General features: G+C 44.1%; 1 protein-coding gene across 2 annotated transcripts in view; it reads right to left on the bottom strand.

The window, feature by feature from the left end:
* The window catches only part of CDK5RAP2 (CDK5 regulatory subunit associated protein 2), a 186,840-nt gene that overhangs the window by 161,303 nt on the left and 4,012 nt on the right, over positions 1–21,525 (bottom strand). For both annotated transcript variants that reach the window (XM_007451495.1, XM_007451496.1), the window contains exons 2-3: positions 15,491–15,558; positions 12,323–12,390 (exon numbers count right to left, since the gene is read on the bottom strand). In XM_007451495.1, the coding sequence (XP_007451557.1) occupies positions 12,323–12,390; positions 15,491–15,558 (136 nt within the window). The remainder of the gene's footprint in view (positions 1–12,322; positions 12,391–15,490; positions 15,559–21,525) is intronic.

The raw sequence follows: 21,525 nt of genomic DNA, 5'->3' as shown, positions 1-21,525 counted from the left end.
CAAACTCCTAGAGTCTGTCATACAGAGTGAGGTAAGTCAGAAAGAGAAAGACAAATACCGTATGCTAACACATATATATGGAATTTAAGGGAAAAAAATGTCATGAAGAACCTAGGGGTAAGACAGGAATAAAGACACAGACCTACTGGAGAATGGACTTGAGGATATGGGGAGGGGGAAGGGTGAGTTGTGACAAAGCAAGAGAGAGGCATGGACACACATACACTAACAAACATAAGGTAGCTAGCTAGTGGGAAGCAGCCGCAGAGCACAGGGATATCAGCTCGGTGCTTTGTGACCGCCTGGACGGGGTGGGATAGGGAGGGTGGGAGGGAGGGAGACGCAAGAGGCAAGAGATATGGGAACATATGTATATGTATAACTGATTCACTTTGTTATAGAGCAGAAACTAACACACCACTGTAAAGCAATTATACCCCAATAAAGATGTTAAAAAAAAAAATTCAGCAAACTAGGAATTAAAGGAAACTTCCTTTATCTGCTAAAGGACGTCTACAAAAAAACCCACACATCTACAAAAAACATATTTACTTAAAGATGAAGAACTGAATGCTATTCCCCTAACATCAAGAATAAGGAAAGGATATCGGTTCTCACAGTTCCTATTCAACACTGTATTTGAAGTCCCAGACAGCGCAGTAAGGCAAGGGAAGAAAACAAAAGGCATCCAGATTGGAAAGGAAGAAATAAAACCATCTTTATTTGCATATAATGACCATACATATTAAAAAATCCCAAGGAATCTACAAAAACAGCTCCCAGAATTCATTAAGTGAGTTTAGCGAAGTCAACTTGCAGATATCAATCATATTTCAATATACTAGCAATGAACAATCAGAAACTGAAAATTTTTTAAATACCATTTACAGTATCTCCAAAAAATGAAATTTTTAAGTATAACCCTAATAAGACATTACATATGCTTAAGAGCACAAAATGCTGATGAAATCAAGACCCTAAATAAGTGAGGAGACTGACTTACCAAGTTCATGGATTGGAAACCTCAATATAATAAAGTTGTCAATTCTCTCCAAATTGATCTATAGATTTAACACAATCCCAATCAAAATCCCTACAAGAGTTCTTATAGATAAAGACATGCTGATTATGAAATTTATTTGGAACAGTAAAAGAGTTAGGTGAGTGAAAACAATTTTGAAAAAGAATCCAGTGAAACAGAATACAGAAATAGACCCATACAACTATGGCCAACTGATTTTTGACAAAGGTGCAAAGACAATTCAATGGAGAAAGGATAGTGTTTTCATTTTCAACACATGACATCGGAACAATCAAATATCTATTTACAAAAAAATGAACCCTGATCTATCATACCTTAAACAATCATACCTTAAACAAGCATTACCTCAATCACAAATCCAAGACAGGAACTGCATCTAGAATACATAAATAACTCCCAAGATGTAATTGGGGGAAAACAACTCAATTAAAAGAAAAACAAAAAACAGGCAAAAGATTTGAAAAGAAACTTCACAGGAGAAGATATACAGATGACAAATAAGCACAAGAAAAGATCTTTAACATCTTCAGCCATTAGGAAAAAGCAGATTAAAACTACAATGAGATACCACTACACGGCTATTAGAATGACTAAAAAAAATTTTTTTAATTGACAATACCAAATGCTGATAAAGATGTGGAACAAATGGAATTCTCATACTCTGCTGACGGGAATGCAAAATGGCACAATCACTCTGGATGACAGTTTGGCGGTTTCTTACCAAAAAAAAAAAAAACTACACTTACCATATGACTCAGCAATTCCAGTCCTAGGTATTTTCCCTAGAGAAACAAAAACCTATGTCCACACAAAAAAAACTTACACAGGAATGTTTACTGCAGCTTTATTAATAACCACCAAAACATGGAAAGAACCTGAATGTTCTTCAAAGGGTGAATGAATGAAGTGTACATCCATATAATGGAAAAATATTCAACTACAGTGATAAATGAGAACATGAATGAATTTCAAAGATATTATGGTGAGGAAAAGAAGCTAATAGCCTCAAAGATTACATACTGTATGTTTCCATTTATATCATATCTGGAAAAAGCAAAATTATAGGGACTAAGAACAGAGGATTAGCTGCCAGAGGTCTGGGGCGAACAGTCTGACCACAAAGAGGCAACACATGGGCATTTTTTGGCATTACGGAACATTCTGATTGTGGTTGACAGTCACATGAGCCTAAAACTGTATACACATATACCAAAAAAATTAAAAATAAATATATATATATATTTTTTTGATTATGACAAAAGTTACAAGGGACTATACATATATGTCAAAACTCAGCCAACACTTAGGGCTTCCCTGGTGGCACAGCGGTTGAGAGTCCGCCTGCCGATGCAGGGGACACGGGTTTGTGCCCTGGTCCGGGAAGATCCCACATGCCGCGGAGCGGCTGGGCCCGTGAGCCATGGCCACTGAGCCTGCGCATCCGGAGCCTGTGCTCCGCAACGGGAGAGGCCACAACGGTGAGAGGCCCGCGTACCGCAAAAAAAAATAATAATAAATAAAAAATAAAAAAAATTAAACTGGTGAGTTTTATTTCATGTAAATTATATCTCAATAAAGTTGATTTTAAAATAAGTAAAATAAAATATAGCAAAATATTAATAGCCATACTTGAATGCCAATACATCACCATAAACATACATTCATTGGCATTTTTCTTCAGCATTTTAAAAAATAATTGGTAATAGTATATAATACTCTTTCTAATAAACTTTTTAATACTTTTATGACTGATAAAAGAAAGTGATTAACATACTCTACATTAAGTATATTGCAAACTCTCTGCCCCTGGCCCCTTGTTAACACTTAAGGTTTCAATTTTGTGGCTAAGAAGAACAGTGCAAGAAACAATTGGTAGGTTCACTAAAGCCTCCTTTTAAATGTTTTAAGGAAACAGCACATAAAACATTCATTCAAACAAAAAAGTCTACCCCGCCAGATGCTTCCTATGAAGAGAAACCTTATGCTATTACTCGGCTACCAATAAATTATTTATGGAGTGGGCTTAGAATGCCCACATTGTGCGCACTGCTAGAATTCTTAGCAACACTTGAAAGAATATTTGTCCTATTTATAGGTAAAGAAGTTTTTTGGTTTTTTTTTTTTAAATGAGAGGAAGGTAAATAAGCCTTTAGAAGGTCACTGCAAATGCCAGACAAGCCCAAATAAATACAACGAAATACAGAAACCATCTTTTCTGCAACAGTGCCAGCCTCATTCTCTGCTTAATACCACTGCCCTCATGAAGTTTTCTCTGACTACCCCATCAGGCTGTACTGGGGTCCTTCTAAATGTTGCCACACACCCTCTAATTTCTTTATCATGGCAACTATCACACTGCATTGTACCAGTTGGGTTATTTGCCTTTCTACCCAATCCATCTCTAAGAGATGGGGAAGCTTATCTTTGTGTGTATTCTAGTCTAAAACATAAGAGATGGTCGCTAAATACCCAATGGCCGGATGGACGGACACATTTAAGAATTTCTTGAAGGCAAAGTGATGCAAGGAGAGACGCATAGGCTTCAGAGTCAGACAAATCTGGTTAACATCACTCCATTGCTTTTTTTCTGTCACTCTTGGAATAAAGCTTCCTGCCGTGGCCACAGGGTTGTGTGATCTGGCTCCGCTATCGGCCTCAGGTAGAGCCCTCACCCTCACCGCAACGCTCCAGCCTCCCTGGCCTCCCTTCCGGTCCTCACATAAGCCACCCTGTCTGCCTGCACAGCTCTTCCTGCAGCACTTCCTGCAGCTCAGTCTCAGCCTTTCCATCTCAGCTCAAATGTCAGCACCTCAGAGACGCCCTTCCTAGCCACCTGCTCTAAAGCAGACCTGTCTCCACCACCTCCACCAAGTTACTCTCTAACACAGACCTCTTGTCTTCTTGCTAGAGGTTGTCACAATCTGTATTCATACTATTTATTTACACGTGTGTTATTTACTATTATGCTTGTCATATGAATACAATCCACTTCTAGAGGGCAGGGACCTTATTATCTATCTGCTCATGGCTATTTCCCCTGAGGTTTTAGCACAGTGTCTGGAAAACAGCAGACATTTGTTGAATTTGTTGACATTCAACATTTGTTGAATGAATGAATAAATTAATGAATGAATACAGTCCAGACTACCTTACTAGCTGTATGATCTTAGTCAAGTTCATTTTTCTGTGTGCCTCAGTTCCTTTATCTATAAAAATGGGATTATAATAATGCCTATTTCAGAGAGCTATTATAAGGATTAAAGGAAATTAATTGGGATGTTTAGTATTGTTCCTAGCACAGCATAAGAACTTAAAACATTAATATTCTTTTCATTTGCACTTTTCATCTGTACTTGAAACAAGTTCAAGAAATGAAAAAAAAAAAGTTGAGTTGGAAACACTGGGAACAGCTTACCATACAGCAGTAATAAATACCTCAAAATATAAAACCCACCAAATATGACAGAAACTCAATGCTCAAAAGTAAGCTAGGGACTTCCCTGTTGGCGCAGTGGTTAAGAATCCGCCTGCCAATGAAGGAGACAGGGGTTTGAGCCCTGGTCCGGGAAGATCCCACATGCCGCGGAGCAACTCAGCCTGTGCGCCACAACTACTAAGCCTGTGCTCTAGAGCCCGTGAGCCACAACTACTGAAGCCTGCGTGCCTAGAGCCCATGCTCCACAACAAGAGAAGCCACCGCAAGGAGAAGCCCGTGCACCACAACAAAGAGTATCCTCCGCTCCCCGCGACTAGAGAAAGCCCGTGTGCAGCAACGAAGACCCAACACAGCCAAAAATAAATTAATTAATTAATTAATTAATTAAAAAAATAAAAATAGTACTTAAAAAAAAAAAAGTAAGCTAACACAAGACTGTACCTGCCACATTCCGGCTCCTGCAACTTAAGTGTGACCGTGGAGCTGCAACATCTGAAATGGGAACCATCCCAACTTGATCATGGGATGGAGCTTTCAGAAGCTGGAGCAGCCGCAGCTCAGCAGCAGGACAGACCCTGAAAGAGCTACTAGTTGGTCATTATGGCTTCCTCCCATTCCCACTCCCAACTCCACCCCCTATCAAAGGCCTTCCTAGCCTACAGCACATCAAAAAGGGAAGAAAAACAAAAGCCAACAACATAAAAAAGAATCAGGACAACTCCAACCAACTGAACTCTCAGCAAGGTGCCTAACTCTGGCAATCAGTTTCAATGGCTTGCAAGAGCCTGGGCCTCCAAAGCTGAAGCTCACCCACCAGATCACCTTTCAATTCAAGGCACAAGGAATAAGAGCAAGGGCCCTGGGGTCAGCAGAATAGGAAACAGATGAACTCCCAATGCTGTCACTTGTAAGCCACGTAACCTTGGGAAAACTAATACCTTTGAGTCACTGTTGGCTCATCTATAAAATGAGGATAAAAATCAATTACCTCACAGGGGTGTTGTGACAACTAAATGAGCTAAAGTACCTGGCAGAGCCTGGCACGGAGCAAGCAGAAAACAGGATAGCTTTCAAAAGGAATCCAGTTCTCACCCAAGCCCTCAATACGCAGATCTTCGGGCCACTGTCAATTTTTTATCCTCTTTGGAAGTCCAAAAACTGTTAGACCATTCACCTAGACAACACAAAAACCATGAAATCTTGCTGCCCAGAGTTCATCTCCGGTAAACAATACCACATGTAAGGCAATTCTGCCAGCAGCAACTAAGTGAGGTTAGTACAATGAGGAAGACACTTTGGAATTAGTTTCTGATTCCAGTACTCTCCCGGTGTCCTCAAATCATCCAGAAAACTGTTACTAGGCAAACATCTATTTATTAACAAACAATACTGTAGCAATAACAGGATTTTAAAACTGAACCCCAAATAACACTTGGAATACAACTATCTTACGAAATCAACTCTATTTATATTCTTTTCAGCCTTTGCTCATGAATACACATTTTTTTGTAAAATTATAACGTAAGTGAATTTGTATAATCCATTGCTTTCCCCTAACATATCTTAAATATTTTCATGTTGCTGCATAATTCACATAATTATCACTTAAAATGACTGCACTAAATTCCACTGAATTGATTCACAGTCAATTACTTAACCCTTTCTCTCTTGAGCACTTATGGATCCAGTGTGCTCTAGGAGAAAGCCTACAGGCTTTACAACCAGAAAGACCAGGTTTGAATTTTGCCTTCTTTTTTTAAATGTTTTATTTTATTTATTTATTTATTTAGCTGTGCCGGGTCTTAGTTGGGGCATGTGGGATCCAGCTTCCTGATCAGGGATCGAACCTGGGCCCCCTGCATTGGGAGCGTGGAGTCTTAACCACTGGACCACCAAGGAAGTCCCAATTTTGGCTTCTTTTTGTTTCTCAATCACCCTAAACTCATGGGCAAGTCATTAATTTCTCCAACCTCCACTTCCTCACCTGTGAAAGACCTTCATCACAAGCTTGTTGCAATAAGCCAAAGAGATAACAAACGTAAAATATAATTCCCTTGTTCCCAATTTTTCCCAATTACATACAATGTGGCAACAAACACCGTCATGCCCAGAGCTTTTTTTCCTTCCACTGGGTTGTCTCCTCAGGACAAATTTCCCCGAAATGGATTATCGGACTCAAGAGGAATATTATTTGTATGACCACCAAAATCTCTTTTCAAATGGCCTTCAAAAAGATTGTAAAGATTTCCTGTTATTGTGTAATGCTTAAGTTGTATGTCACTGTTTGAAATTTTTAAAACCTACAGTAGCTTGCTTAAAATTACAAAAGAGAAAAAAGCGTTCACACAAAAATAATTTTAAAATAGTGGATTTTGAGCATTATGTCATTTTAGGAAATAGCAATAAAATTGCAACATCATTTTTTTGGATCACATTTATAGACAAAATTCATCACTTTGGGTCATTTCCACAAATCTTTTAACTTGTTACTTGTAAAAAGTTACAAATAAAAGTTGAGTTTTGCTTCATAAAAAAAAAAAAAAAAAATTGTAAAAATTTACACTGCCCAGCTCGCCATCTGGCCAGGTCTTTGAAGGGCATGGCTGGGACGTGCAGAGGTCCGAGAACTCAGAGCATTCGATCCGGCACGCAGGAGGCCATCCTACCACACAAGTGAACCTCTGCACGGAGCACAGACATCCCACAGCCAGAAGCCCAACTTGATTCCCAAGGCCTCTGGCACTGACAGGCCCCATCTCCTGCAGAGCCAGCACCCCAGGGTGGCGGCGACACTCACTCTGTCAGCTCCAGACTTGGCCTCAACCACGTCCACCGGCCTGCACCCCACGCGATTCTTGCTCTCCTGCCTGGTTCTAAAGGCGTCCCTGTTCTCCTTCTCAGCCTCCCCTTGCCCTCATCACTGCCTGCTCTCCTAAGACTGGGGCGTCTGCGTGCTCCCTCCCTGCTGCTACACTGCTCCAGCCACTTGATTCACAAGAACGTAGCAGCCACCCGCATCTGCTTAAGACCCGGGATACCAGGCACTGTCCTGGCGTATGTTACTTCATCCTCACCACGGCCCTAGGAGTTAAATATTACTTTTCCCATTTCACAGATAAGGCAACCAAAATTTACAGCTTCAGTATCTTATACAAGGTCACACATTCATCTTATCAACAAGAATTTATTCAGTGACTACCATCTTGTTCAGTTCGGTGCTGAGCACTAGGGACGAAGCAGAGGAGACACATGTTAAGCAACCACACCAATAAAATACACAATTACAAACAGTCATAAGACTCATGGTGGAAAAGACTGGGACATGAAGGTCAAGGGGCCTGCCCCTCGGGAGGAGGAGAAAGGGTGGCCCCAGCAGAGGCAGGAGACCTGGGAAGGCCCAACTGCGCGGCTGAGAGCAGCCTGCGTGCTGGAGTACAAGGTGTACCGCCGATGACACAGCGCAGGGTGTCAGGGACCGTGGCAAGAAGTTAGGGATTTCATTCCAAAGTCAACGAAACATCACAGAAGGATCAACTGAAACTGACAACTGATGGGGCAGAACCGAGGGAGCTGTGATAGAATCCTTAGATCAGAGGGCACCCACTGTGTGCCAGGCATCACGCTAGGTGCTTTCCACACCAGAACTCATATAACCCCCATGACAACTCTGAATGAAAGACCGTATCAGCCCCCAGGTCAGTTAGTGACAGCGCCAAGACCTAAAACCCAATTCTGGTCATTTCCAAGTGTGTGTCATGTCCTCGTACCACCATGCTTCTGAAGCTTCAAGGGCCGTGCAGACCGGGCGGGGCTGGAGAGTGAGGGGGGCTATTCTCTGGGAGGAAGTAACTCACCACATGGAGGTTACAGAGCAAATCTGAAGAGGCAAAGCTCCTGTGGCCATACGACAGATAAAACATTAAACGTGACCAACTGCCTCGGCTCAGACCAAGACTTTTCAACAAAAAGGCGTAGGGGCCTTGAAACAAGAACACCAGCACCTCAGGGCAGGTGGATTTGAAACAAGAGCAGCAGAGTCTATCCTAAGGAAATAACCACAGAACCGTACAAAGACACATGCACCAGGATATTCACCACAGCTTTGTTTATAATAGTGAAGAATTAGAAACAATCTGAACTGTCTCACAGGAAGAGATTACGTAAATTATGGTTCAATCCATCCCTTTGAAAACAAGTCTTTATGAACTTAAGACAGTCATTAAATAATACTAGCCACTGGTATCAACAGAGGTGGAAAGCTACACGTGTCACTCTCTCTGTCACAGTAAAAGCCAGAATTAAACGCTTCTACATACGGATAAAGATAGCCACCCGGATTGGACACGCTGAACCGGACTCTGGGTCTCCCCGCCTGCTCAAAACATTTTGAAAGAAACAAAGGGAGAGAGAGACAGAGAGACAGAAACTGTAGTCTCTGAAACAGATCACACCAGGTAAGCACAGTCCTTTATAAAACACATCTCAGCCAAGCCTCCACTGGTCCAGGGAGCTCCCCACTAAAGTATCATCTAGAAAGGACCAGCAAGACAGGCTCCCACTGAAGACCAAACTGATAACTAATCTGCCAACCTCCTGCTATGAGGCCTGCCGTGCAGGTGATTACACCTCAGCTGATGAGGGCACTAGACAATGGATCACCAGTTTAAAGGCCCACAAGAAGGCGTGTGGCTTTTACATGTCAGAAGAGGACTCAGAGTGTAACAGAAAGACCTCCTGAGCCAGAGGCCTGGGGTCAGAACCCAAAGAAGTCCCTCTGCCTCTCTGGGCTTGAGTTCCCATGTGTCAGATGTAGGGCCTGGGTGAGCCGACGATGCCGCCAGACTTTCTTCCCAACACCTCCGGACCCCTCCCCTTAGCTCAGGCATCATCCCTCCCCCCCACCACCACCACTCACTGTAGTCTTTCAACCCATCACAGCGCCACCAGCCTGGCTCCCTCCTCCATCCATGTAGTCACCAGTCTGGCCGATCTTTTGAAGCAGGATTCCGGTCACTTCCCTCCCCAGATTAAAATCCACCACTGGCTCCCCTTCATCTTCACGAAAAAACTAAAAAGAAGCAGTGTAGCATACAGGAGCCTGCAGAATCTGACCCCTGCCTGCTTCAGTGGCCTCACTTCTCTCAGGCCCTCCATCCTACCGCCTCCTTCCAGCCAAAGGGAACTTAGATTCCCAGCCTCCTCACACGCTGTCATGCCTCTCTCTATGTCGTCACAGGTGAGCCCTTGTGCCTGGGGTGCTCTCCCAGTCCTCTCACCTTGGCTAACCTTAATCCCTACTTTTCCTGATGACCCTTCTCCAGGGAGGCTGCCCTAAGTCCCCTAGGCCAGGTTCGGGGCCCCTGCTCTGTGCCCCAGAGCACCCTGTACTTAACCCCTAGCACTGCACTATTTTCCTATCCATCTCCCTAACTAGACTGCGAGCCTCTTGACAGGGAGACTTACAGGGTCTTAATTTACTGCCAATTCCCTAGCCCCTGGCACAGCCTGGCACAGGACATGTACTTGAAAATATTCACTGATGAATGGATGAACTCTAAGCAAAACCAGGAGGCCCGTATTTTGCTAGACCCTTGCTTATAGACTCTGATGTTCAGATATCTGTCATCTAAGACTAGAATAAAAGAAATCACGAGTTTCTCCTTTAAATCAAAAGTATTCTAGCCCCCTCTTTAATATACAGGCGGACTTTAAAATTAGCATCAGATGCCAAGAGCATTTCCTATAAGCATCCCAACACAGAGATCATGCATTTAGTAGCTCAGGCCAGATGAAAATTTTCAGTGTTTTATAAAGACCTGAAAGTGAGACACTGAGAACAGTGTGGTCATTTCAATTTCAACTGCAGAATTTGTTCTTGAAAATGCTACAATAAAAAATATCAATGCCATAAAAAACCTAACAGCAGCCAAAGGACCACAGTCATGAAGAAAAAACATAAATCCTAAAACACACTGGCAGAGAAGGCTCTCCCTCACCTTTAAGAAAATCAGTATTTGGGTCATCAAGAACACATCTGAGCAAGGGAAACGTGAATCACATGGCAGAGTAGACAAAAATAACAACAATAAATAGAACAGTAAGAAGGAGAAATAGGTAACACACAGGATGAACTCTGTGCTAGGCATATGTGCTTGGCATATATTTACTCATGAATCCACACAACAGCCCTATGAAGTAGGAACTAGTAACATGTCCATTTTAAAGACAAAGAAAGTACAGAGAGGTTAAGTGACTGGCCCAAGGTCACCCAGCAGAAGTGGATGAGCAGGCAGTCTGGCTCCAGAGGCCGTGGTCCTCAGGCAGCACAGACTGCCTCTGAAAACAGCTTTGCCATGTTGCATCCCTCAGCCTCTGTTTCTCCTACATATAAAAAAGAGGGTTGGATTCAATTCAGAGATTTCTCCCAGTTCAAAAGGCAGACAACAAAATGTGAAGCCAAAATTCTAAGATTCTGTTAAATTTTTCAATCTAGAAATAAAAATCAAAACTGTGCCCTTCAAAACTTAAATAACTCTGTATCTTGCAGAGCTGCTTCAATATTAAAGTAATATATATGAAGAGCTTAAGGCTTCAAGTTCCCAGCTCAGAGCAAGAGCTCAATAAACAGTGGCTATTATTACTCTTATGATAAAACAGGAACAACCATTTAATAGTAGAGCACATTTTAATTATACACGATGTGGAATAATCAAATCTCATCTGTTTCAGGCCCCAGGCCCCACAGCATAAATCGGGTTGTACAGTTGAAACTGTTAACAACTCAAAGCTCAGAAATTACTTGTTTCCATTAGAGATCTGACAAGTCATTTCTTCAATTGGTCACTGGTGGTTTGCAGATAACTGATAGCAGTAATGAGTATTCTAAATTAAATCCAGAGACAGTACCACTCTGTTCAGGAAAGGCAACTGGAGAGAGAGACACATGATGGTGGTACGTCTGTCCCTCTGTGTCCTCCATCTTCTCTCTGATAAATATCTCCCGTGTCTTGCATAGTATGGATTTCATCTGCTTACAAATGAAGAGTCTAGATCTTCCCATGACAAATGAGAACGCTGAGCAGGTAACTTGTGAGGGAGAAACGGAATTGGGAAAATAACCTTCTTTTCCTGTTACTTGACAACAAACCCCGTCCACTAACAAATGAAACACACAATGCTGGAAGACAGCAAGCACTGAAGCCGAATCCATCACTGGGCAATCCATTCTTAGACAATCACCACACAGCAGTGGGAACAGGCTGCTCATGTTTCATTCGACAGCAACAAAGATGCAGCCTGCAAAATGCAAGGAGGCCACACAGCGCAGCAAAAAGAATAACGGCTTTGGAGTCATTAAAAACCTGGATTCAAACCCCAGCTCTGTCACTCAAGTATGATGTGACCATAAGCAAGTCTCCCCTAGTCTTAAGATTCTTTACCTGTAAAATGGGGATAATACAAAATACCTCAGTCACAGCAAGGATTCAATGGGGACCATAAATAACACGGCTTACATCACAGGAAAGCCCTTAATACATGTTAGTGCCTCTCAGCTGTGCTACATGGTGACATCCTCTCACTTGGAACACCAGAAATACACCAAACTCCCCAAGGCTGAAAACCACTGATCCTGTTGGAACCCGTAACTGGCCTGTGTACAAAGGGCTGTCTGTGTAGGAATGTGAAGGTCGCCCAGAGAGCACCCACGAGCTCTGGCATTCATCCCAACCCTGGCCTTATCCAGTCTGGATGCTTCTTAAGAAATACAGCTCCCTCCTGGGTCTGGCTGGACAGTGGCTGCAGACGTGATTTGTGAGGGATGGTAATTTGGTGTCTTCACTTACGTTTTCAAAGTCCTTCATGTTCCGGGCTCTGGTGGGAGACACCGTTTCTTCCGACACATGTGGGAGCACTATAAAAAGGTAAAACAGACACAGGAAAACGTCACGGTATGCAAACTGCCCAGCATCCCTATTAGCGAAGAAAAATAAAAATGACTAGCTTCCACAATATATTCTGTCTTGTGATTTGAGTCTACAGAAAGCTCTAAGCCACTGTATTTCAAATATTTACAAATTACTTGAACTAGCCCCACTGTAACAATGTAAATGTCAGAAGATGAACCCAAAGAATGCATGGGGCAAACAAAGCAGAACTGCCCCGCTATGTACTTCCTTACTGCTTGTCATAAAATTATTTTGCTTATTATTTTGAATCATCTTCACATGTCAGCAATTAAAACAAACCATATCTGACTGACTTATCAGGGGTTGGCAAACTTTTTCTTAAAATGCCAGACAATAAATATTTTAGGCTTTGCAGGCCATATACAAAGCCTCAAATCTGTCACAACCACTCAACACAAAAATAGCCACGGACAATTCAAAAACAAAGAAGCTGTGATCCAATAAAAGTTTATTTTCAAAAGCAGGCAGTGGGTCAGAAACTGCCAAATCCTGCTTCAGAGTGATTCAAGACTTTGCCAGCACCCAAATCTTTCCACAGCTTCTTTAATTCAACAAACATGTATTTACACCCCTCCTCTGCGCCAAGCACCACACGAGGTGCTGGGGAAGCAACGGTGAGAGAGACATTGATCCTGCACCCAAGAGGATCCCGATCCCGTGGGCAAGACGGAGATGTAAGCAAACTGTTCCACGCTGCACAAGTGCGTGGCGCTTTTCAGGTGTTGAGGAAACGTGTGCTGAGTGAATGAATGAATTCACTCTTCCCACAAGAATGCACTGAGGGCCTACTCTCTGCTTGGCACCATTCTAGAAACAAAACAAACAGAAGGAGCTGACAGTCTAGAAAGAGGAGACAGACAATAAACAAAACAATAGGTAGTTACAGAGTATGTTCAAAGGTGATAAATGCTACGGAGAAAAATACAGTGGGCAAGGATAGGAAATACCAATAGCAAGGGTGGGGTGAGGACTTGCAGTTTCGAATAAGGTGGTTAAATTGAGAAAGGGCTCACTGTGGAGGTGACCTCTGGGCAAACTTGGAGAAGGCACAGGGGAAAGACCTGAGGTGGGAGATGCCCAGTGGATCTGTGGACCAGCCACGAGGCCGATGGACGCGAGAGCAATAAAGGGGCATATATGGGTGAGCCAGGTGGGTGAGCCAGGTGCTGGCGGACGGGCTGTGTATGGCCTCACTGGCTCCTCTCAGGACGCCGAGGATTCTGAGCTCAGGAGTAGCGTTATGGGACTTGGGTTTCCACAGGCTCCCTCTGCCTGCCTCGCTGAGAACAGATTAAAAGGCGCTTCGAGAGAAACAAGGAGACCAGTTAGGAGAACACTGGGAGAATCCAGGCCAGAGGTCCTGATGGCTTAGACCAGGGAGGGAGGGTGAGCAGGGGTCTGATTCTGGGTACTCGTTAAGTAGCCAACGGGAAGAGATGAAACGAAATGCAGTGAAATACATACGGTTCAGAGAGGAAAGCACACCTAAGGCAGCCTAGGGAGAGCCAAGGAGGTGGCAGTCTTAAGCTGAGTCATAAGGACTCAGGCAGGCTGATGAGGGCAAAGGCCCAGAGGAGGGAGCGGGCGTGGCACTCAGCATTCAGCCGACAAGCGGCTCAGGCAGTGGGGGGCTGCGCAGAGCCCCGTGCGCCAGACCGAGGGCACACGGGTTGCCTTCCTGTTTCTCAGACGGGCTGTGCTCTGTCACCTGTGTCTGTGTCCCCACCTAGGTCCCACTCATTCTTCAAGTCTTGGCTCCAGTTCAGCTTCTTGGGAAACTCCGGCCCACCCCACCTCCTTCATCTGAGGGTAAATCTCCTTCTCATCCCCTCTCACAGCTCCTTTCACTTCTTTGCTCGTTACACTGACTGTGTGATCTATCCTGATAATTCTTTAGCTGTCTGCCCTCTAGGTTTGATCGGAACCATGATCCGAATCCCAGCACTGAGCCCAGAGCCTGGCATGAAGCAGATGTATAATATGGGCTGAATTAAGGAGGAGGCCTATCAATTTTCTGCTCCTAACTGCCTGGGCAGGAAAAAGAGAAACCAGAACTGCTGGATTGTATGTTTAAAGTAAAAGTTAATAGGTTCTAAAGGAACCCCTGAGGGTGGCCTGCGAGTTAAGAGTCTCCAGAAATAAACCTTGGGAAACTAACATCATTGTCTGCTCTAAAACCTTCTTCCTTTTGCACGGGGGGGGGGGGGCAGCCAGCAAAAGAGCTACAGAAAGAGGAGTACGCAGAGGAGGAAGGGGAGAAGTAGGAGAAAGATGCATCTAGGAAGCCAAGAGAAGAATTCTTTTTTTTTTTTCTGAAATTCAGGGTATATTTCCTTCTGGCGACGACGACGACAAGTCAAAATATCTCTAAGATATTTCAACGTGGCAAATTATTAGCACTTCCCACAGATACTTATGCTAGCATCCACTTTTTTCAGAAACAAAAATTATGAAGAACGCTTAGCAAAACCCTAACTGCAAAACAGAAAGTCTCCTCATGGTCCAGCTTCAACACAGCAGACTGCTTATTTCCTCAGCGCTGTCTCCTGTGGTCTAACCAACTATTTGTCTCCAAAGGGCAGGCCTGTGTAGGAATGCTGGGCCTCAGCGGGCAACTGGAATCCAGCAGCCTGCCAGGAAGGCCTTTGCACACTGAAGTTTGGACAGCAGCCCTCAGAGGCCTCCAGGCACTCGGCAGCAGGGACCAACAGATCCTCCGAACCTGACCGAGTCACCGATTCAACATCCAGCCTCCACTGGTCATTCAGTTCAGCAAACACTGGCTGAACCCCTATAAGCACGGTAGCAAGAAATGAAACTCATAAAATATGGCCCAAAGGACATCAATTCCTCTAGTCCAGAGTTTATGAAAGGACTAAGTAGCAGGTCAATATGTATACAAAATACTGTGTACCTCCTGGGAGCACCAAGCCATGCCAGGCTAGCTCTGGGCCCTGGAACCACCAAAGCTCAGGGCCAGGCTCAAGGCCTGAAGGCCCTCGTGGCCTCACGTCTATTTCCATTGTTCTTACTTTGTGTACTTACCACCATTTCCCAAACCAGCGATTGGGCTGATGCCATCCACGTCATCTGGTAAATTGGGAACAAGGCCACTAGGAGAGAACACGTGTGATAAAAGAAGAGTCAGTGTTTGAAGAGCAGAGACTATCAGACGGACTGTCCGTCATCAGGCCACAGCCAGCCAGCTACCTGTGAGGCATGCAGTGCAGAGGTTAAGAACTCAGGCTTTGGGGCGAAGGTCCGGCTCTAACACTTAACAGCTGAGTAAGGTCAGTCATTCATTCACACGTCAAGGGTTCTGTGGGCCACAGACGGGCCAGGTGCAGAGGCACCATATGCCAAATACAAGCTACTGATGTTCCGGAGTCTTACTTTGTTATCGTTACATGGGGATACCACCCTCTACCTGTAAAGGTTAAATGAGTAAATGTATCAATATATAAACACTCAGCACACAGTAAGTGCTTGCTAAATGGCATCTAGCATTGATTTTGTCATTACTATTATTATCATTATTAATATGCCTATCACAACCAAAAATTAAGCTTCCAAGAATCAGGCACCAATTCGGATGCTTCAAGAATATCAAACAAAAATGCAAAATTCACTGATTCAAGAAGTTTTACTGGTTGAATTATAAAAATAGGTTCAGTGAGGATCTGGAGACACTGACAGAAAACTAAACCATAATAGGAGGTGTGGTTCAACACAAAACACACCTCCCTGGATTCTGTTCTAAGCTCTGCCACATACCTCTCCCATGATTAGACATGATTTTGTCATGGTATGGATGGGGGAGACTAAGGCCCAGAAAGGGAAGGAACATACTTGCTCAAAATCACAAGTGGGGTCTTCCCTGGTGGCGCAGTGGTTGAGAGTCCGCCTGCCGATGCAGGGGACACGTGTTCGTGCCCCGGTCCGGGAAGATCCCGCATGCCGCGGAGCAGCTGGGCCCGTGAGCCACGGCCGCTGAGCCTGCGCGTCCTGAGCCTGTGCTCCGCAACGGGAGAGGCCACAACAGTGAGAGGCCCGCGTACCGGGGAAAAAAAAAAAAAAAAACACAAGCGGTTGGTAGTAAAGCTGAGACCAAAACCCAGGTGTCTCCGTGTCCTTGACACTCGCTAACCAGCGTCCGGGCTGCCCAAAGCTCCTACTCAATGGGGCACATAGTCAGGGCCAGTTTCCTCGCATGCAAAACACAGCATAAGCGTATAACCACTACCCTGCAGGGGCACCGCGCTGAACAGACCCCACGCTCAGCGACAAGCAGCCTCCCGCCTACCCCTCACCGCAGCCCTTCAGTGGTAGGTGGTAGTTTTTAGATGTTGCCATTTTTTTTAAATGAGGAAAAGGGAGGCCCAGGAAAGTTAATAAGCTTTAAGACCAAGCTGGCCTGACTTCAAAGCCCATGCTCTTAGCCTCTATACCACCCTGGCCCCCGCCAGCACCTTCCTCAAGGGGCTGTGGCGAGGTCCCCGTGAATCGAGGCAGGGCCTTCCAGAGTCAGCACAGCGCACGGCCACGTGGCTGCTTCCTGTCCACTATGTGTCGGGTAAATGAACGAACGCTCACCTGCGCTTCACCAACCATTTCATCCCCCTAGCTCGCTCCACCGCCACCCAAAAGGGGCGATCTCCCGAGCCTGTACATGGCAGCCAACAACTGTCCATCCACGCAAGGCCCAACGAGGATGGAACGTTTCACGGACAAAGCGTTATGAGAGCCGTGGACAGACTGGGCATCACATTCAGAAAACAAGTACAGTCTTGTCTGTCTTTCAACAACTTGTTCTTCATTCTATGTCATGTATATTCTTAATGAGAGAAATATATATATAAATAGAAAACAGACAAGTTTCAAGTTCTCCTTGACGACTCACTCACTCCCATCTTGGTCTCCTCCTAAGAGGTAACCACTCTTGTCAGCAAGACATTCCAAACCTTTCCCTATGTATGTAATTGTATATGCAGCATCTTTTCTTCACTAATGTGTCCTAAAGATGTTTTCATGACAGTACAAACAGATCTACCTCAGTGTTTTTAACTCCTACAAAGCAACGTACAGCAGTGTTTGCAAATTTTATTGACCCCAACCCATAGAAGGAAATATATTACCCTTCATTCTTGAAATTCTTTCTATTCTGTTCTACTCAACTTTTTTTTTTTTAGTTCTGTTTGCAACCTACTACATTCAATTTCATGAGTTGCCAAAGGGGCACAGTCTGAAAGACACTTGTGAAAGGAAGTGTATTTACCAGGTCTCCTGATGGTAATCCAATGTTTCTAAATTGTTCCTTTTACAAACAATGCTGGATCTCCTTATACAGGTCTCATTGTGCACATGTGTGAGGATTTCTCTAGTCAGATAGATAGCAAGAAGTGGAATTGCTGGATCTAAACACATTCACATTTTTTTAATGGGCAAAGGATCTGGAAATATACAAAAGGCTAATAAGCACATGAAAAAATGTTCAACATCATTAGTCGTTAGGGAAATGCAAATCAACACCACAATGAGATACCCTGTCACATCCCCAAGGAGAGCTATAAGCAAAGACAAACAATAACAAGTGTTGACACGGCAATGGAGAAATAAGAACCCTAATGTACTGCTGGTGTGCGTGTAAGATGGTGCAGCCACTTCGGAAAAGAGTTGGGCAGTTCCTCAGTGTTGAACATACAGAGCTACCATATGACCCAGCAACCCTACTCCCAGAGAAACAAAAATTTATGCCCACACAAAAACTTGTACCCAAATAAGTGTTTACAGCAACATTATTCATAACAGCCAAAAAAGCAGAAACAACCCAAATGTCATCAACCAGTGAATGAATAAACAAAATATGGCATCAATACATGTATATAATGGAATACTATTCAGGCACAAAAAGGAATGAAATACTAATACATGCTACAACATGGATGAACCTCACTAAAGACCACATATAGTAAAATCCCATTTATATGAAATGTCTGGAATAGGCAAATCTATAGACAAAAAGTAGATAGTGGTTGCCTAGGGCTGGGGGGAGGGGAAGGAGGAGAAATGTGGAATGTTATAGACTAAATGTTTGTGGCCCCCCAGAATTTATATGATGAAACCCTACCCACCCCCGCCAAGTGATGGTATTAGGAGGTAGGCCTTTGGGAGGTAGTTAAGTCTAGATGAGGTAATGAGGGTGGAACCCTTGGGAATGGGATTAGTGCCCTTAAGGGTTCCCAGAGCTCTTGCTTCCTCTCTCTGCTCTCCACCAAGTGAGGATACAATGAGAAGTATCAATAGGTAGTCTGCAACCCGGAAGAGGGTCCTCACTAGAACCTGACCATGCTGGCACCCTGATCCTGGACTTCCAGTCTCTAGAACTGTGAGAAATAAACTTCTGTTGTCTATAAGTCACCCAGTCTATAGTTTTTTTGTTATAGCAGCCCAAGCTAAGACAGGGAGCGAATGTTAATGGGCACAGGGTTTCTTTTTTGGATGATGAAAATGTTCTAAAATTAAGATTATGGTGATGACTGCACAACTCTGTAAATATACTTAAAAAAAAACATTGAAGGGCTTCCCTGGTGGCGCAGTGCTTGAGAGTCCGCCTGCCGATGCAGGAGACGCGGGTTCGTGCCCCGTTTCGGGAGGATCCCACGTGCCGCGGAGCGGCTGGGCCCGTGAGCCATGGCCGCTGAGCCTGCGCGTCCGGAGCCTGTGCTCCACAAATGGGAGAGGCCACAACAGTGAGAGGCCCGCATAACGCAAGGGAAAAAAAAAACAAAAAAAAACATTGAATAGTATATTTCAAATGGGTGAACTTTATGGCATATAAATCAGATTTATATCTGTTAAAAAAGCTGTTAAAAAAAAAACACAAGGCACATTTTTAACGCCAAACTGTGTTCCACAAAGACTGTATCAGTTGACACTCTGTTGTGCACTTTTTCACATAGTGATTACAAAGCAGCATTTTACTACTAAACATGGAGCCTATATTCACGGTATTTATCTTTTCAAATGGAGACTGAACAAAATTGATTCATTCAACAAATATTTGTTGAGCCTCTACCATGTGCCAGACACAGTTCTAGGGCAGATTCAGTGGGGAAGAAGCCAGACGTGCTGCCTGCCCTCACTGAGCTAACACTGGCGACGGAGAGCACCTCCTCAAATCTCACAGCCTAGGGGTACCTCTGGTCCAAGGTTGGCCTTGGAATAAGCTTTCAAGCCTTCACCAGAAATTTCATTCCACCATCCTCTTTCTCAACCTCCTTCTACAAAATCCATAAAGGCACTCTTTGCCTGAGAAAGTACAAACTGTGTACAAAGCTATAAGAAACATGTCTTTTTGGTCTGCCCCTAACTGGGCAGCAAGCACTTAATGGCCATGTACTTGAGGAACCCATAGATGTACAAGCCTGGGCCAGGCCTTAGGAAGCTCACAGGGAGAGGCAGAATCCTGGGCATGAAAACAAACGGGTGAACCCAGGGGTGTGGGCACAGAGGACTTTGTCCAGGAAACAGTACAACATGGTAACGGTAAAACAAAAACAGCCAACATTTAATGTACTCCCCAGTCGGTGCTAGGTACTTAATACATACAATCTTGCTTCATCCACAAAGTCATCCAACAAAACAGATGTTATCACGGAAGAGAAACTGAGGATTAGGAGGGTTAAGCGAATTACTCAAGCAGCACAGCTAGTGACTGGCTGAGGCAGGATGCAGACGCAGACATCCTGCGTACAAAGTGCAGGTTCTTTCGACACCATCAGGCAGGACCTAATGAAGGGCCTTAGCTCAGGTGAGGCTCCAGGGGCCGGAGCTTTTGGGGCACCCACAGGTGATCGGGTTTGGAGAGAATAACACACACTGACCTAATTCAACAGAAGTCCAAGGACAAACTGGACTCTGGTCTAGTCTCTAAAACTGGGGCTTGGATGTTAGCAAGCAGAAGAGTGCTCATGTTAGCACAAAAAGAGATTTTACTGCATGGATTTTTCTCATCCACTGTGACCACCTGACAGACAAGCTGACTCTCTCAGGACGTTTCTGCCACTCTTTGAGGGCCAGTTCAAGCACCGCAGCTCCAAAAAATCCTCCCAGAATCATCTCAGAATTGGTTCAGAGAACTGGCTGGAAGGCAAGACACGGTACTGATAGCCAGGCTTTGGAGTCTGTAGGCCTGGATTGAAATCCTGGCTCGATCATGTACTTTTTGTGGGACCCCAGACCGTTCATTTCACCTCTCTGAACCTCAGTGTCCTCACCTGTAAAAGGGGGATAAAACTGTCACCCCACCAGATCATGTTTATTCAGTGATTTACCAAATGGTTACTGAGCCCCTACTATGAGCCAGATACCACATTAGGAAGTCGGGTTACAAAGATGATCAACATGCAGCCGCTGCTCTCACATAGGTCAGAGTCTAATCTGGGAGACAGACAAGTTAACAGTCATACCTGCAGTGGCCAGTACAGGGACCACCAGCCACCTGGACCTACTGAGCACCTGAAATGTGGCTCATTCAAGTTGAGAAGGGCTGTAAGTGTAAAACACATACTGGACTTCAAAGACTTAGTAAGATCAAAAAGAAGGTAAAATATCTCATTAATAATTTTTTTCACAAGTTAGAATGATAATATATGGAAATATTGGGTTAAATAAAACATTATTAACATTAATTTCACCAGTTTCTTTTTACTTTTTTTAATGCAGTTATTAGAAAGTTTTAAATTGCATACGTGGCTCAAATTATATGCTGACTGGACCACACTAGTTAACAAAATTCAGTGAAGTCATGGGACTTCCCTGGCAGCCCAGTGGTTAAGACTCTGAGCTTCCAGTGCAGGAGGTGTGGGTTCGATCCCTGGTCAGGGAACTAAGATCCTGCATGCGGCGTAGTGTGGCCAAAAAAAAACAAAAAAATTCAGTGAAGTCAATGAGGGCTGTGAACAGGTCAGTGATGGGGGGACTAGAGGAGAACAGAGGGCCCAGGTGGGAATAGGGGGATATCAGTGAAGACTTCCTGGCAGTACCATCTAAACTGAGACCTGAAAAATAATAAGGCAAAG

Source organism: Lipotes vexillifer, unplaced genomic scaffold (genome assembly GCF_000442215.2).
Source record: "Lipotes vexillifer unplaced genomic scaffold, Lipotes_vexillifer_v1.1 scaffold588, whole genome shotgun sequence".
Taxonomy (NCBI): domain Eukaryota; kingdom Metazoa; phylum Chordata; class Mammalia; order Artiodactyla; family Lipotidae; genus Lipotes; species Lipotes vexillifer.
The sequence above is the reverse complement of the archived record's forward strand: the minus strand, read 5'-3'. Positions and strand labels throughout refer to the sequence as shown.